The 16,841-nt window shown below is 42.6% G+C and overlaps 1 protein-coding gene across 5 annotated transcripts in view; it reads right to left on the reverse strand.

Moving 5' to 3' along the window:
- SEMA5A (semaphorin 5A) overlaps positions 1-16,841 on the reverse strand; it is a 472,307-nt gene that overhangs the window by 287,629 nt on the left and 167,837 nt on the right. For 4 of the 5 annotated variants that reach the window (XM_026017648.2, XM_072752696.1, XM_072752695.1 and 1 more), the window contains one exon: positions 13,377-13,574. In XM_026017648.2, the coding sequence (XP_025873433.1) occupies positions 13,377-13,497 (121 nt within the window). In that variant the 5' untranslated portion in view covers positions 13,498-13,574. Of the gene's footprint in view, positions 1-13,376; positions 13,575-16,841 lie in introns of those variants that run through there. The other variant, XM_072752697.1, reaches the window with a different exon arrangement.

A 16,841-nucleotide genomic window follows, 5' to 3' on the forward strand; every position in this document is an offset into this window, starting at 1 on the left:
TTTCTATTCAACAGCTGGCTAATAATGATCTCAATTAAGGGGGCAAGACCAACTTCTGAGATTTCTCCTTTTAAATATAGCAACCTCATACAATACTGTTTCTTACCAATCACTAGGGCAATTCTTTCTTTGGTCACTATTCAAGGGATATTCATATTCAAATTACATGGCATGTCCTACAGTCCTCTAAGTATCTGAAGAGTTCTACTGCTTGGAAACTTCAGCACCTCCTGCTAATATTAATATTGGCCTCCTGCTTCCTGGTGTTCAGAGCAAAGTCTCTAGTTTTTAACCTGTTAGGCCACCATGGAAAGAACTTTTCCTTCACTTGTCTCCTAGGACATCTCTGAATATTCCTTCTCCATCTTATCTGTTGTCTCATCTCTCCAAACTCTATGTACTGAATTACGCCAGGGCTTGCTCATTACACCTCTTCACCTTTCTATGTACACTCTTTCCCCTAGAGAGCTCAGCCAGACTTAGAGATTTAAATGCTCTCTGTATGTTAATAACTCCCAAATGTCCACCTCCAGCCCTGACAGCTCCCCAGATCTGCAGACTTGTGTATGCAACTATTTGACATTTCTACCTGGATGCCAAAGAAGCATCTCAAGCTTAACATGCCCCAAATGGAGCTCCAATACTCCTTCAAATGTGACTGTCCTACACACTTCCTCATCTTCCACTCTTCCAGTTGCTCAACCAAACCCCTCAGAGTTCCTCTTGCCTTTCTCTTTCTCTCACAACATGTACACAGTCTGAAAGAAAATGCTTTGGACTTGACTTCCAAAGTAAGCTCTATCCAGAACATGACCACTGCTTCCTGTGTCTGCTGCTAACACCTTCATCCAAGCCACCACCAATTCTAGCCTGGATTATTCGCCAGCTCCCAAACTGGTCTCCCAATCCTGCATCCCATCCATCCACTTCCAATTCACTCCATCCTCAGCACAGCAGCCAACATGATCCTTCTAAGTCATGTTAAATCATATCAATACTCTACAACAAATCTCCCAATGGCTTCCCACCTCACTCAAGATAAAAACCAAAATTCTTCAAGGCCCTATAGGATCTGGTCCCTGTTATCCTTCTGACCTCATCTCCATTACTCTCCCCCAAGATTCACTCCACTCTGGCCATTCTAGCCTTGTTACTGTTACCCAAACCTGCTAAGCATAATCCCACCCCAAGGCCTTTACACTTGCTCTCCTTCTACCTGGACCATTCTGTCCTCAGTTATCCCCATGTTCTGCCCCTCATCTCTTTTAAATATAGACTCAATGCCCCCTGCTGTATACATCATAATCCATCCAGGAAAATACAAACCGCCCAAGGTAATTGATTAGAGAAAATTCAACATAGAGAATTCATTGTAAAGATAACGTGAAAACTAAAAAAACTGAAGGATGAAGGACTAGGCCTGAGAAAGCCAGAAGGAAGAATGCATAGCCCACAGAGACGAGCTGCTCTAACAAGCTGAACTGAGCCCATAAGCTTGCATCTGCTGCTGTGCTCTTGTCCAGCAGTTCTGACCTAAGTGGGAACTGCCAAAAAGCACTGCCTCACTCTTGGGCTGCACTCAGCACTTGGAGGTATACACTTCCCTATTCCTCCCCAGCTCCTGCTGCCTCCTCCCACTCACACACCCGCAGAACAGGAGCCCCGCTGGCACAGGAGCCTGAGGAATCTTTCAGACTCCCTGACTAGTGTGTCTGGAGGCAACAGGTTAAGTGTCAGGCCTGCCTGGCTACCTTGATCTTGATAAAATTGCAAGACCCCATACTGAATCTGTTCCCTGTTTTCTATTTTTCTGCAGCTCTCATGTAACCCACTCTGTAATACACCATCTTATTCTTGCCTGTCTCCCCTAATAGGATGTAAACTCTGTGCACTCCAAGATTTCTACCTGTTTTGCTCACTGGGGTAAGTAATCCCAGTGACTGGAACCAGCCTATAATGGGCACTCAATAAATCCTGATTAAATTATTAGTGAGCTGGACCCAGCTTTTTTCTTCAAACAAGCAGAAGCTAAAACACTCTGGGTGCTGAAGCCAGGGAATCGAGTGGCACAAAAATCAAAAACACAAAGGCGAATGACAATCGTTAATCATCATCACTCTAGGAGCTACACAGGCTCTCTGCTAGCCTGGCATTGGGTTCCCACTTCACTGATTTTATTTAATAGGGTTTGCGGTCTCTCTAACATGTGGCCCAAAGGTGCTTTCAAAGAGGGAATGATCAAACTGCTTTACCACAACTCTGTCACACAGCAGACTGGAGGAATGCATTCATTTCAACAAGGTCCACAACACTATGCTCTTGACCAGGAGTAAGAACGCCTCCTGCCTAGTGCAACACGTGTGATTAGGCTCTCTGAGTCCACCCCTCAGTCACCTGAGGGAGACAGGAGAGCAGAGAGGAAATTAAGGAATAAGTCTTCCCACAAAGCCAAAGTCTATTTCTGAACCTTTTTCACTCTACCATAATAAAGCCTCGGGAAATAAAAGGTTAGGGTGATGATTAAATTAGTAAGCAAGCTAAATTTAAAAACCTCATTGGAGTCCCTTCCACGTAATTAATATTCTAGGTCATCGATAACAGGAAAATGGCAGCACCGCTGTCTGCTGGAGCTGGCCTAATGCTTCGTCCCTTCATGTAACCAGGGTTGCTTGCCTTGTCTTTGATATTCAAGGAAGTCAAAAGAACCAAAATCCAAGAAGAATGCCGCCTGGTAAAAACTTTGTACACTCTACGTTTACTCTTCAACTCTTACTACATATAAAAGAAGGATATGATTTTTATCTACTTTCCTTGTGAGAACAGATGAAGTGCCCATTTAACGCTCAGAAAGACGAGAATATGCTTAGAGATAAATAGAGTAACATACCATTTGAGGCCAAATGAAATGACTGCTTTGAATCAGAACCCTGACAGTAACTTGACAAAATCTTATTCCCAGTTTTAATGCAATCACATTGCTCTACCTCACTTGTAAGGCATTCCATTTGCAGCCTTAAAATAACAGGAACTATTTCCCCGCCTAGCCAAATCCATCAAAACACTTGAAATTGTATCTCAAGATACAATATAAATATTCAGTCTTATACATTATTTCATTAGTGGCCTTGGAACACAAAAAATAATACAGAAGTTGTTGATAATTCTCAAAACTCAAGAAATCATTTTCATCAGAACTTAAGCATTATTTGTATAAAAAAGGGAGGGGGGCTCTCCCAACTCTCATCAGTCAAAGACCAATAATGACAAAAAGTTCAATGTAGCAGGGCGCCTGGGTGGCTCAATCAGTTAAGCATCTGCTTCAGCTCAGGTCATGATCCCAGGGTCCTGAATTGGGCTCCCTGTTCCTGGGATCCCAGGATCCCAGGTCCTGAATTGGGCTCCCTGCTCAGCGGGTGTTGGTGTTGGAACCAAATCACCCATTGAGTAACACATAGCGGTTTTACACTGTGTTTTCTCCTTACACCTCTGTGCATCCGTGAATGATCATGATATACCTATGTTACAGACTTGAAAAGTTGTGTATTTTTAAATATTCACTTTTTCAGATAGCAAGCTAGCAACAGACTCTGAAATAAAAAATGTATTCCCAAATGCAGTTTTTAATGTACAAAACAGGCAGTGTGCCTGTGCCATAGTGGCTTCACTTGCAAATAGACTGGAATATTTTGCCCGTGTGATTTTGACAGTACATTATACGAACCATTCAGTCATATGTATGATAACAAAAGTCAAATTATTTATGGAACCAAGAACTTTTAAGGATCCATAACAACAATTTTCCTCCCCAAAGAAACTCACAGGAGGATAACTCATATCCTGTTATGAAACCAAAAAGAATCATACTTGGTTTATGTAGATTTTACATTTCATAAAGAAAAGCATTGCATTCAAGAGAGTTTTCAACAGTTAGCAGTGTCTTGCTATACCTATACTCTAATCAGAATCATATGAAAACATTCAAACTAAATATTAAAATGAATTTCATACAATCTATTTTTAATTAAAATAAACTTTCCTAATTCTTCCTTGGAGAAAGTAGGCCAGTGCCATACAATCACGCACATCTATGATTTATAAAGGTCAAATGGCAGATCTGAGACTAGAAGAATGGGGAGAAATACTAGAAGGAATTTCAATCAAGGTTTATGTACTCAAAGACTCTCAAGTCTCTAAAATCTTATGGGAAACAGAAATCATCTATTGCAGCCCTTCCTGTAGTGCTGAGGACCAGGTCCCAGAGAAGGGGTGCAATCCAGGCACGGCCATAATACCACAGGGCTGACTCGGGTACTGGACACCAGAATGTCAAAACCCAGAGCAGAAATGGAACATCGTGGGACACCATGGAACTGTGGGACATTCCTGGGTCCTGGGACATGCATGAGGCCATGGGACACATGGAGTCATGTCACAGAAACAAGGCCTGTGGCTCCCTTCTGGCATCCCTGTCCTTCTGCCTTGGAGGGTAACTGAGGCTGCCCAGGCTATAGCTTCCTCAGCCCCGAGGGAAGCACAAAGCAAGGCAGTGGTCCCAGGAACTGAGGAAGCCATGAGAAGAGCAGTAATTGGTGGGATAATGGGCAGGAATGATGGCTAATGGGGCAGTAGGAAACGTGTAACTTGGCCAACCTACAGACTGGTAGAAAGATAGCCTCTCCCAGGTGGGAAGAGACTGGGCCTCCCAGTAAGTTATCCTGAAGAAGACAGTTACAAATATGTCACATGTCACTGCTGCCAACATTTAACAAATGAATGCTTCTAACACACAAATACAATGGAATATAATTATGATTCAAAAGAAAGATGCAGGGATCCCTGGGTGGCGCAGCGGTTTGGCGCCTGCCTTTGGCCCAGGGCGCGATCCTGGAGACCCGGGATCGAATCCCACATCAGGCTCCCGGTGCATGGAGCCTGCTTCTCCCTCTGCCTGTGTCTCTGCCTCTCTCTCTCTCTCTGTGACTATCATAAATAAATAAATAAATAAATAAATAAATAAATAAATAAAAAAAAGAAAGATGCAGGATTTGTGAAAAAAAAATTTATACTGTGCTGAGAGAATAGAACCCTAGTTCAAAATCCTCTGTTGTACCCTGTCAATCTTGGTTCCTTCAATCTCCTAAGACAACATGTGGAGATAAAGACAGTTGTTTAAACTGAAGGCCCAGTGCCACTCCCAGTCCTGTCCCGGGGATGGCCCAAGCTGGAACACCCAATCTGATTCCCTCAGATGCCCCTCCCAAGATCTGGGGCCAAACGTTGCTAATCCTGTACGAAGCATTCACACCACTCTTTCCTCAGTTCCAAAAACAAATCTCTGGCCAATCGATGAATCCGCAAGTAGGAAGGCAATCAAAGTGGACACCAAGGAGTCAGAGATAAAGATCTTGGGGACCCTAGAGTGGAATGAATAGTGCCTCACCTGGTTCTGCAGGCACGAGTAATCTTAGTGATCATTAATACTAAGCACTACCAGCTAAGGCACTGAAGAAAGGCTTCCAGATTAGTCATGATCTTAAGGCTCTAAGGCAAAGGAGGCCTATGTGTGGCATGACTCACCCCACTGGTGGTCGTCCTCTGCGCATACTGTGAAATTGTTGCCCATAAACCAATTCCTATAAGTGGAGCACACTCTAAATAGCAAGCATGCTGGGTAAACTTTAATCAATAAACAAACAAAGGCAGACTATGGCACTATTGCCTTAAGTGGACATTAAACATTTAAAACTCATTTCAGAGATGGTTATGAGACTCAGTAAGCATGCTGAGAAACATGCTGTCTTAAAGGGTCACTATTTTTTCCCTCTTTATTGGAACAGACATGTAAGCAAATGACAAGGACAGAAGTGTAAACAGTGGGTCTGCAATGGGTCGGGGTGCAGGCCCTGCATAATCACAGAAACATATTCCAGAACACGCAGCAAGGGAGTAACCTTGCAAACACAGCAAGCTGCTAGAGCATGTTGAGCAATGAACTCTGCTAGACAAGAGAAGCCCACGGTGGCAAATATTTTACCTGGGATCGGGGGAGAAGATCCCACCAGCACCTTCCGCCTACCCAGGTAAATCGAATCAAGACTTCAATAAAACGTGCTTCGTTGTACTAAGACGTGAACGGCAGCATCTGGTCCAACTCATCAGCCTCTTGTGCAGATGCACGACATTAAATCATGAAATTTTAAGTGTATGCAGAAATCGAGAATTTAACACTCAAGATTACCCAGTACTTCCTTTGTCTCTCCCACATCAACCTTCCATCTTCCTTTCTCAAACGTTCCTGGAGAGTCACGCTTTACACAAAAGTGTCCATGTAGCTCAGCAATGGCCGCCTGCTCAGCTGTAACATGAGCCATTTCAAGGATGGGCTGGGCTCCTAACATCCCCTAGGGACTCTCCCATGTGTGTTGATTAAGAACCTCACCCCTTCTTCAGAGAAGCCTTCCTTCCTAAAGCCCCATACTCCTGGCCAAAGGCCTGCTGGCTCCTCCTGAGCTGGGACAGAGGGGGGAAGTCCTCAGGGACACTCTCTCCTTCCAGCCACCTCCGTCTGCTAAATCTCCTGCAGCCTGGGTGCCCTGGTCTCCCTCCCTCTGACTCACTGGAGGTGGGGTCTCCTTCCTGTAAGCTAATCCCCCACCTGTGCCCAGTATCTTATCCCCTCCCACAGCCCCAGGGACCCTGTCTAATCAATTATCCCCCCCCCTCTCGGCACCCCCTTCCTTCACCTGGCCTTTCCCCATCACCACTTAAGGATGATTAAGTAATGCTCCCTTAAAAGCTGTCCCCTGCGCTCACATCCCTGCTGGCTAAGTCAATAACTGTCTCCTTTTATATTTACTTCTTCATCTCACATTTGTTTCTCTGCTTATTACCATGCAGTTTCTACCCCTAGCACTGCCCTGAAACTGCTCTGATAAATGCCATTTGTTACAGGCTTAATTGTGTCCCTAACCCACCCCAACAAGGTATGTCAAAGTCCTAACCTTAGTATCCACGAATGTGATCTTATTTGGAAATAGGGTGTTTTCAGATATAATTGGTTAAAAGGAGATCATGCTGGGTGAGGGTGAGCTTGAAATCCAATACGACGAGAGTCTGTATAAAAAGAGAGGCAGACAAAAAGACCAGCTACACCAAGAGAATGCCACCTGGCTGCAGTCTCAGATTGGGGTGACACATCTACAGGCCTAGGAATGCCAAGGACTGTGATCAACTCCCAGAGGTTAAGAAGCAGGAAAGGAGGGTTTTTCCCCTAGAACTGTCAGAGAAAGCATGACCCTGCTGACACACTGGTTGGTTTGTTTTTTCACTTCTAGCCTCCAGAACTGTGAGACCAGATATTCCTGGTGTTTTAAGCCACCCCGTGTGTGGTATTTTGTTACAGCAGCCCTAAGTAACTCATACACAGATTATAAGACTTTCAGTGCTACCCCAGCGAAGTCCTGGACAAACCAGGACGAGTCTGTCACTCTGCCGTCTGGCCCACATCTGCCTCAAACTCTGTATTATCAGATACTCGGAGGGCAGCCTCTCCCCGCTTGGGTCCCATGGTGCCTCACTCTCAACTAGACAGCCCACCTGATGGCAGCTAGGATCTCAGCTTTCTCGATCTCAAATCATCATTTTAGATTCCCTCCTTTATTCAATATGCAATGATCAGCCAAGAACTTAGGGATCATACTCAGTGTCTCCTTCTCCCTCCTGTCCTACATCCATGAAATCATCAATACCTCCTACGCATTTCTAGAACTCGCCTAATTCTTCACATTTCTGTGACCATCCCTCCAGCTTACTTCCTCATGATTGCTCCCTCTGATCACAGCAGCAATCCCAGGCTGGGCTCTCTGTGCTGCCTTTGCTATTCTAAATACGGGCTGGGAAACTTCTTAAGGGGCTTTTAGATATCGGGCTAGAGGGAAGCCCTACAACTACTTTAGCCTCCTCGTCTCCAAAACCTGAACTACAATTTCATGGTTTACTGTGGAGGGGACTTGCCAGGACCTGCTGTGCTCCCCTCCCTCACTTCAGGGCTTCTGCACTTGCTCTTTTCCTCTCCCTGAGACACCTCTCCATTCATCAGACTCATAAACACCTTCTAATAATCACTTGGGGCTCAGCTTTGCTGTTACCTCATCCCAGAAACCTGTAACAATTCTCCTAAAACCTAGGCTGCCTGGTTCAGATGCTCCTCTCTCGGGCTCCCCCAGCACCCAGTGAAGACACCTATTAGGACCCTGAATAGAATGTAATGCAATCCTTCCGGTTTATATTCCTAGAGCTATTCTAAACCTTTAATGCAGATTCTGTTTTTTGCTTTATCTCCTCAATATTTAGCAGAGACTCTGTTACATAAAAGGCAAATGTTTGTTGAACATTTGCTCCAAATTAAACACAAGCAAATTAAAATTATGCTGAGATATCATTTATGAATTATGGGATTACTCCACATCCTGAAGAGTGCTAGTACACTCTGCTGGAAAGGCTGGTGGGAGACAGATCCTCATATCCAAGACAAATGAGAACACAAAATGGGGCAACCTTCATGAAAGGGAATTGGGCAATATCTAGCAAAACCACATATGCATTTACCCTCTGACCTAGCAATCCCAGGGCTAGGAACCTCTCCCAATGGTACCCTTGCAAAGGATTAAGAGATGTTTGTAGTAGGCATTACTCATTATAACACTACCCATGACCACAAAAATGGTCAAAAAAATACTCTAAATCTCTCTCAGTGGGGAGTTTTGTTGAATATACTATGATTCATCACAGTGGAGAGCTATGTGCTATGAAAAGGAGTGGCACGGGGGCACCTGGGTGGCTCAGTGGTTGAGCAGCCCAGGGTGTGATCCTGGGGTACTGGGATCGAGTCCCACATCGGGCTCCCCATGGGGAGCCTGCTTCTCCTTCTTCCTGTGTCTCTGCCTCTCTCTGTGTGTCTCTGATGAATACAATCTTTAAAAAAAAAAAAAAAAAAGGAGTGGCACAGAGTCCGCCACTGGGGAGTGGACTCCAAGATATATCTCCATGTCAAAAACTGCCAGAGAGAGAAAAGAAGTGTGGACCATAAAATATAAGTGAAAGGTTAGATAAGTGCAGAGAGAGAACGGGGTAGAGAAAACACAAGTGAAGCCAGTTTTTCCAAACATTCCTTGTTTTCATTAATGAAACTTTGAAGCATTATATAATAAGGTAAATCTTTAAATTTTCTAAAAATCAAAAGTTAAATTAGACAAATGAAATGAACTGGGTTTCGAGTTGGTAGCATAACCATGCAAAAAGGAAATCACTTCAAGTGATTTCAAAGTCGTCACTTTGCTCTAATTTCCCAACAAGGGAAGGACTACAAGAAGAGAAGCAGATCATCTTACAGCATTTTCAGTAGTAAAAATGACTAGAACTGCTGGACACTAGCTCTGAAATGATGCAGTGTACACTGCAGGAAGGGCGAAGGAACAACTGTGTTGGCTGCATAGACTCAGGATTTCATGCATGGGACAAAAAGACACAGACATAAGGTGGAAGAGAGTCAGAGAAGTCATAGAGTCCTGGAGATGAAATGGAAGTATCCGGAGGAAATTATGGTGCATTTTTAAAAATTTTTCCTTAGCTCTGAACACTGAAAGGACATAACACTGAAGACCTCCACGCTCAAATCAGCCAAAATGGCTGATTCTCAGGTCTACAGAAGAAAGTGGCTGAGAAGAGCCAAGAACATCTTATTGTCCCAGAATAAGTAAGCCATCAAAGGCGGCCATGGGTTAAATCAGAAAAACTTCGGAACCAACTTTAAAAGGCTACCATGGGCTTCACGTGAGATGATTTCACCATCTATGAGCATCAAAACTGGAATTGCCTGAAATGTTTCAAATGTTAAAATCCATACATTATCATTGATTCCAATAACCAACATAAGAAAATAAACCAAAACAAAAAGTAAACATAATATCTTATTGCCCCCTGTGGATAATGTTAGAGAACCAACTAACTAGTCTAAAGAACAAACAAATGCTAGAAGAGGAAAATAAAAGGATTAATTTTGCCTTTCCTATAATGAGCTGGGCCCTCAGGATATTCAAATAGTTGATAAAGGAAAGTTACCTTATATACAAATATTCTTGCTGTTAAAATGAAGAAAGAATAATAAAATTAGGAAATCCCAGCTTTACACCCTTCAATAAATCATGTAGATTATTTATTTTATTTATATATTTTATTTATTCAATAAAATTATATTATTATAATATAATATATAATAAATAAATATAAATATATAATATAATTATATAATAAATAAATATATATAAATAAAATTATTATATATTTTATTTATTCATTAAAAATGTAGATTAAGGCCGCAATCATCAGTGACTGCTAATTTCACACCTGGACATCACCGGGCTCCCCACAGGAGGACACTGCAGCATCCATGCCACAGGCGAGACAAAAAGATTCAAACCTGAATCTAAGCCGCCTCTTGATCTACTATGCATTTATACAAATATTCGGGACCAAAGAACATTTGAACACCAATGGGATACACTTGGCAAAAGTGAGAAAGGCTACAGGACAAAGAGCTTGGATTTCCTCCATAACTAATTTGCACGGGAAGCAACAGCAACCACAACAAAATGGGAGATTAGAAGAGCGTCAAGAGCCACACCCACCAACTGCAGTGTATGAACTCCATTTAGATCCTGAGTCAGTCCAACTGTTAACGAAACGCATCCGCCTTCACGAGACCATCAGGGATCTCACAATACTCACTGGGTGTCAGATGATTTTATGGAAATGGTGTTTTGGGATTTTTTTGTGTTTCTTGACTGATGTGATAATGGTGCTGAGAAAGAAAGCTTTGATAGTCATGAAAGGAAATATTATAAATACGATTATATGATTTTTTGAATTTGCCACAAAATAACTTGGTGGGTGTAGGGTGGAGGATGCATGAGGATTTAAAAGAAGAAAGGCAGAGCATGAATTAATAAATGTTGGGTTGGGTGTTTCTTAGACTATTCTTTCTATTTTTGCATATACTTGAAATTTTTCACAATATAAAGTTTAAAACACAACAAACCATAAAGCTATTTATTGCAAGAATTATTAAAATATAATATCTGATTAATTGTAGTTGGCCTGATAATATAATGCTAAGTTTCTTGAGGACAGGGACAAAGACTGATTTATTTTTCATCCTGAATGCTTTAATGTGCCCAGGGTAGAGAGTGCCCTAAGTAAATTCTGAAAAATAAAGGGGTAAATGACTGGATATACATACTAATTAATTAATCCTACAGATCCACTGACATTCTTAAGATGTTAAATCAATTCTGTCTGCCATGCAGTGTCAGATAAAGACCAAAGCATAAGTTTTATGGTAAGACTAATAAGGCTTTGTTGGGAAATGCTGAAGTGAATAATTTTTTATTTTACTTGGTTTTGTTGTTATTTCTGAAGATCATAATTTTAGTGCATGGTTCAATTGCCTCGGAGACTCACAGCACATCTTAAATAAAGGTGACCTCATCAACAATGGGATTTTCTACCCGTGAAACTGATTTTGAATTCTTCTTGAGAGAGTAGTGATCAGTTTTGGGATAGCAAATTCTTACAATGGAAGTGTTTGTATTTTTGCTCATATTTTAAACAATGTCTAAAACAAGAGTCACAGAATGACAGAGCAATAACTGAACATGGAAAGTGCACGTAAGAGGTGCCCTTGTCAATTTACACATTTAATGCAATCTCTATCAAAATACCATGGACTTTCTTCAGAGAGTTGGAACAAATTATGTTAAGATTTGTGTGGAATCAGAAAAAAACCCGAATAGCTAGGGTAATACCAAAAAAAGAAAACCATAGCTGGGGGCATCACAATGCCAGATTTCAGGTTGTACTACAAAGCTGTGGTCATCAAGACAATATGGTACTGGCACAAAAACAGACACATAGATCAATGGAACAGAATAGAGAACCCAGAAGTGGACCCTCAACTTTATGGTCAACTAATATTCGACAAAGGAGGAAAGACTATCCACTGGGAAAAAGACAGTCTCTTCAATAAATGGTGCTGGGAAAATTGGACATCCACATGCAGAAGAATGAAACTAGACCACTCTCTTGCACCATACACAAAGATAAACTCAAAATGGATGAAAGATCTAAATGTGAGACAAGATTCCATCAAAATCCTAGAGGAGAACACAGGCAACACCCTTTTTGAACTCGGCCACAGCAACTTCTTGCAAGATACATCCACGAAGGCAAAAGAAACAAAAGAAAAAAGGAACTACTGGGACTTCATCAAGATAAGAAGCTTCTGCACAGCAAAGGATACAGTCAACAAAACTAAAAGACAACCTACGGAATGGGAGAAGAGATTTGCAAATGACCTATCAGATAAAGGGCTAGTTTCCAAGATCTATAAAGAACTTATGAAACTCAACACCAAAGAAACAAATAATCCAATCATGAAATGGGCAAAAGACATGCACACAAATCTCACAGAGGAAGACATAGACATGGCCAACAAGCACAGGAGAAAATGCTCCGCATCACTTGCCATCAGGGAAATACAAATCAAATCCACAATGAGATACCACCTCACACCAGTGAGAATGGGGAAAATTAACAAGGCAGGAAATCACAAATGTTGGAGAGGATGCGGAGAAAGGGGAACCCTCTTGCCCTGTTGGTGGGAATGTGAACTGGTGCAGCCACTCTGGAAAACTGTGTGGAGGTTCCTCAAAGAGTTAAAAATAGACCTGCCCTACGACCCAGCAATTGCACTGTTGGGGATTTACCCCAAAGATACAGATGCAGTGAAATGCTGGGACACCTGCACCCTGATGTTTCTAGCAGCAATGTCCACAATAGCCAAACTGTGGAAGGAGCCTCAGTGTCCATCGAAAGATGAATGGATAAAGAAGATGTGGTTTATGTATACAATGGAATATTACTCAGCCATTAGAAACAACAAATACCCACCATTTGCTTCAACGTGGATGGAACTGGAGGGTATTATGCTGAGTGAAATAAGTCAATCGGAGAAGGACAAACATTATATGGTCTCATTCATTTGGGGAATATAAAAAATAGTGAAAGGGAATAAAGGGGAAAGGAGAGAAAATGAGTGGGAAATATCAGAAAGGGAGACAGAACATGAGAGACTCCTAACTCTGGGAAACGAACAAGGGGTGGTGGAAAGGGAGGTGGATGGGGCTGGGGGTGACCGGGTGACGGGCACTGAGGTGGGCACTTGATGGGATGAGCACTGGGTGTTATGGTATATGTTGGCAAATTGAACTCCAATAAAAAAAAAGAGGTGCCCTTGTAGTCCAAGGGTGCCAGTCCCTCACCTTTATAGGAAGTGACCGGGTGCTCTGTTGTCTGGCACTGGGATGCATCTGTTTCTGGCTGGGCGAGTCTCCACCACCCCAGGCTTGAGAACAGCCACGCAATGACGCAGGTCCCCTTCATGGTGAGCAGAAAGCCTTGGACTCCCAGCACTTGTCTTCTAACCAGAAGCTCCTCTTCCTGTCATGTGGGGAAAGTGCCTAAAACACACAAAAGAGAAAAATTAGATGAACATGAGTTCAGGTTTTCTGGTGGGTGGTCTTTTAGGAAAGCTGCATCGCTGTCTTTAAAAAAGAAAAGTGTTTGAGTGCCTGAACAAATCTACTTTTTCCTAGGTGATGTTTCAGATATGTGTGAGTATGTACCAGGGCAGACCTCGCTTCCTGCCCATAATTTTCCAAAATAACCCATTTATTATAAAAAGACAAATATTCAGGTTTAAGCTGTACCATGTCATCACTCCTAAAGAAAGCAGTTTGTTTAATTTTTTGCAAGATTTTACTTATTTGAGAGAGAGGAAGAGAGGGAGGGAGGGAGGGAAGGGAGGGAGGGAGGGCATGAGCAGGGGAGGGGCAGAGGGAGAGGAAGAAACAGACTCCCCACTGGGCAGGGACTCTGAGATCATGACCCCAGCCAAAGGCAGATGCTTAATTGACTGAGCCACCCAGGCACCCCAAGAAAGCAGTTTAATAGTTGTGATCGCTGATCATTTTTCTCTTGGAACATCTTCCTCACCCCCTCGTGCTAGCACAGATCTACACGTGGAAACCCTAAGGATCTCTGCTCTTTTCTTTTTGATATCCAAAGTCTCCATTTAATCCAAAGCCTCCACCACTGCCTTTTACCAATAACCTGACTGATACTACGCTAGCCAACTCTTAAAAACTGCCCATGTTTGGTGCATTTATCCTTTGAAATTTATAGATGACCTGCGTGCAAAGTTTCTGGCCAGAAATCAAGCACAGTTCAAATAAAAATCCATAGTGAGCACCTAGTGGGTGAAATGAAATTGCTATGCTGGGAGCTGGGAGACTTTAAAGATGATGAATAATTTAAAAGATTAATAAGCTTTAAAATAAGATGGGCTTGTAAAAAATAACTGTAAGCTAAGCTGTTAGAAAACCTCGGAAAGGGGCAGGAGTGCTATAGGATTAGGATCTTGAAAGCCACCGCCATTTAGAGGAAGCCAGGGTGGGTCCCATGCGTTGTTCACATTTGAGTTTCATACTGCAGACTAAAAAGGATTTCAACAGATAGATGATTCTGGAAGTGCATCCCAGGCCAAGGGAAGAGGAGAAAGAGGTGTACTGGAAGGGCAAGAAGAAGGAGGATGTCACGATAGTTTGGGGAACGGTTTACTGTACTTGAGCCAGATCTCAGGAAATATAGAGAGGAGTTTCTGGGAAGCAATTTAGACAGGGGGTTGGGCTAAGATTTGGAAGGGGTTCTATAACACAGTCTGAGGTCTCTATTTCTCTTCAACAAGCTACCATGGTAGAGTAACTGCAGAAGAAATTTAAACAGTTGTTCTCAGAATAGCGTACACAGGAAATTGGATAGTGAAGAGCATAAAGATAGAGAAGTTCATTTGACATGACAGGAACTGTTCAGATGAGAAATAAATGAAGCTGTGACTTACTCTGGGTGTTACCAATTTGAATAAAAATTCAAGCATGCACAGCAAACGCTCAATGTGAGGGGTAAAGGGACGTATGGCAAATGAACATGGCCACTGCTTCCTCGACCTTCCTCCCATGAAAGCTGGGTTTACTCCCATTCTCTTGAATCTGGACTGGCTCTGTTACTGCTTTGTTCAGTCGAATTTAACTGAAGTGATGGCATGCTAGTTTCCAAGCCCAGACCCTAAGAGATTGGGAATTTCCACTTCCTGTCTCTTAGAATACATTCTCTGGGGTGCTAAGAAACCCGAGAGAAGTCCAGATACCCTGAGACAGCCATATTACAGAGACCACACACAGGGATACCCAGTGACGTTCCCCACTGAGCCTGGCTGGGCATTCCCCACCAAAGAACCTGATACGTGAGTAAAGCTGAACCCCACCAAGTAACTTCAGTATCATGAGAGCCAAAGAATCACCCAGTTGAGTCCTGCCCAAATTCCTAACCTCCAAGTATGACATATAACAAAATGGTGTTTGTTCTAATCTGCTATGTCCGGGGGGAAAGAAAGCAAAGAGGCACAGACAGACTCAAGATAGAGAATACTAGTGACCATAAGACTAGTAATGCCCCTCATTTAAATATCATAATCAACAGAAGAACCTTGTTTATTTTTTTTTCTTTTTAAGAACTTGGTTTAGATGAGAATATGATCACTTACTTTTACGTGTGTTGGGTTTAAGATGCTGAGAGAATATTTAAGGGCATGTAGCAGGCTGCCGAAAATCCAGTTTGGACACTCAGAAAACCAGGAAGTCAGAGACAGCACACAAGGTTTGGAATACTCACATTCTGGGAGTGGCTAAGCTTCATTGGAGGAAAGCATGGAAGGAAAAGAAAGGGCAAACCATCTGCTGGGAAACTGTAATTTAACAAGTGACCCCCACAAAGAAAAGGAAAATAGAGATGGAGCACCCAAGGCAGAGGGCAACACAGACGTCCAGCTAGGTTGGAGCACAGACATAACACATTTCATTTTAATTTTTTAAAGATTTATTTATTGGGGGGGGGGGGGGCAGTGCATTAGAGTTGGGTGGAAGGGCAGAGGGAGAGAGACAATCTTCAAGCAGATTCCACCCTGAGCATGAAGCCCAACTCCAGGCTCAATCTTGCAACCCTGAGATCATGACCAGAGCTGATGCTCAACAGACTGAGCCACCGAGGTGCCCCAGCATTACACATTTTAAAAAGAGGCCTGTTGAACTATATCCTGGGGAGGCAGAGCAAAGACCATTAACTTTTTCTCCTCCCAAATTTTTCTTTAAATTCTAGTTAGTTCACATATAGTGTGATATTGGTTTCAGGAGTAGAATTTAGTGATTTGTCACTCACATATATAACACCCAGTGCTCATCACAGCAAGTGCCCTCCTGAATGCCCATCACTCATGTAGCCCATCCCCCACCCACCTCCCTCCAGCCACCCTCATTATGTTCTCTACCATTGAGAGCTTTTTACGGTTTGTTTCTCTCTCCTTTAATTTTTTTTTTACCCCTTCCCCGATATTCATCTGTTTTCTTTCTTAAATTCCACATATAAGTGAAATCATATGGTATTTGTCTTTCTCTGACGGACTATTTCACTTAGCATAATACCCTCTAGCTCCACCCATGTCACTGCAAATGGCAAGATTTCATTCCTTTTGATGCCTGAGTAGTAAAGACCAGGAGCTTTAGTCAACAGTCAGTGATCAACCTGGGACAACGAGAGCCAAAATCTATACAGCAAAGATCCAAGAGACTGGATGGAGCAAAAGTGGGACAGAATGTGCATGGCCATCTTGAACG

Source organism: Vulpes vulpes, chromosome 3 (genome assembly GCF_048418805.1).
Source record: "Vulpes vulpes isolate BD-2025 chromosome 3, VulVul3, whole genome shotgun sequence".
NCBI classification, from domain to species: domain Eukaryota; kingdom Metazoa; phylum Chordata; class Mammalia; order Carnivora; family Canidae; genus Vulpes; species Vulpes vulpes.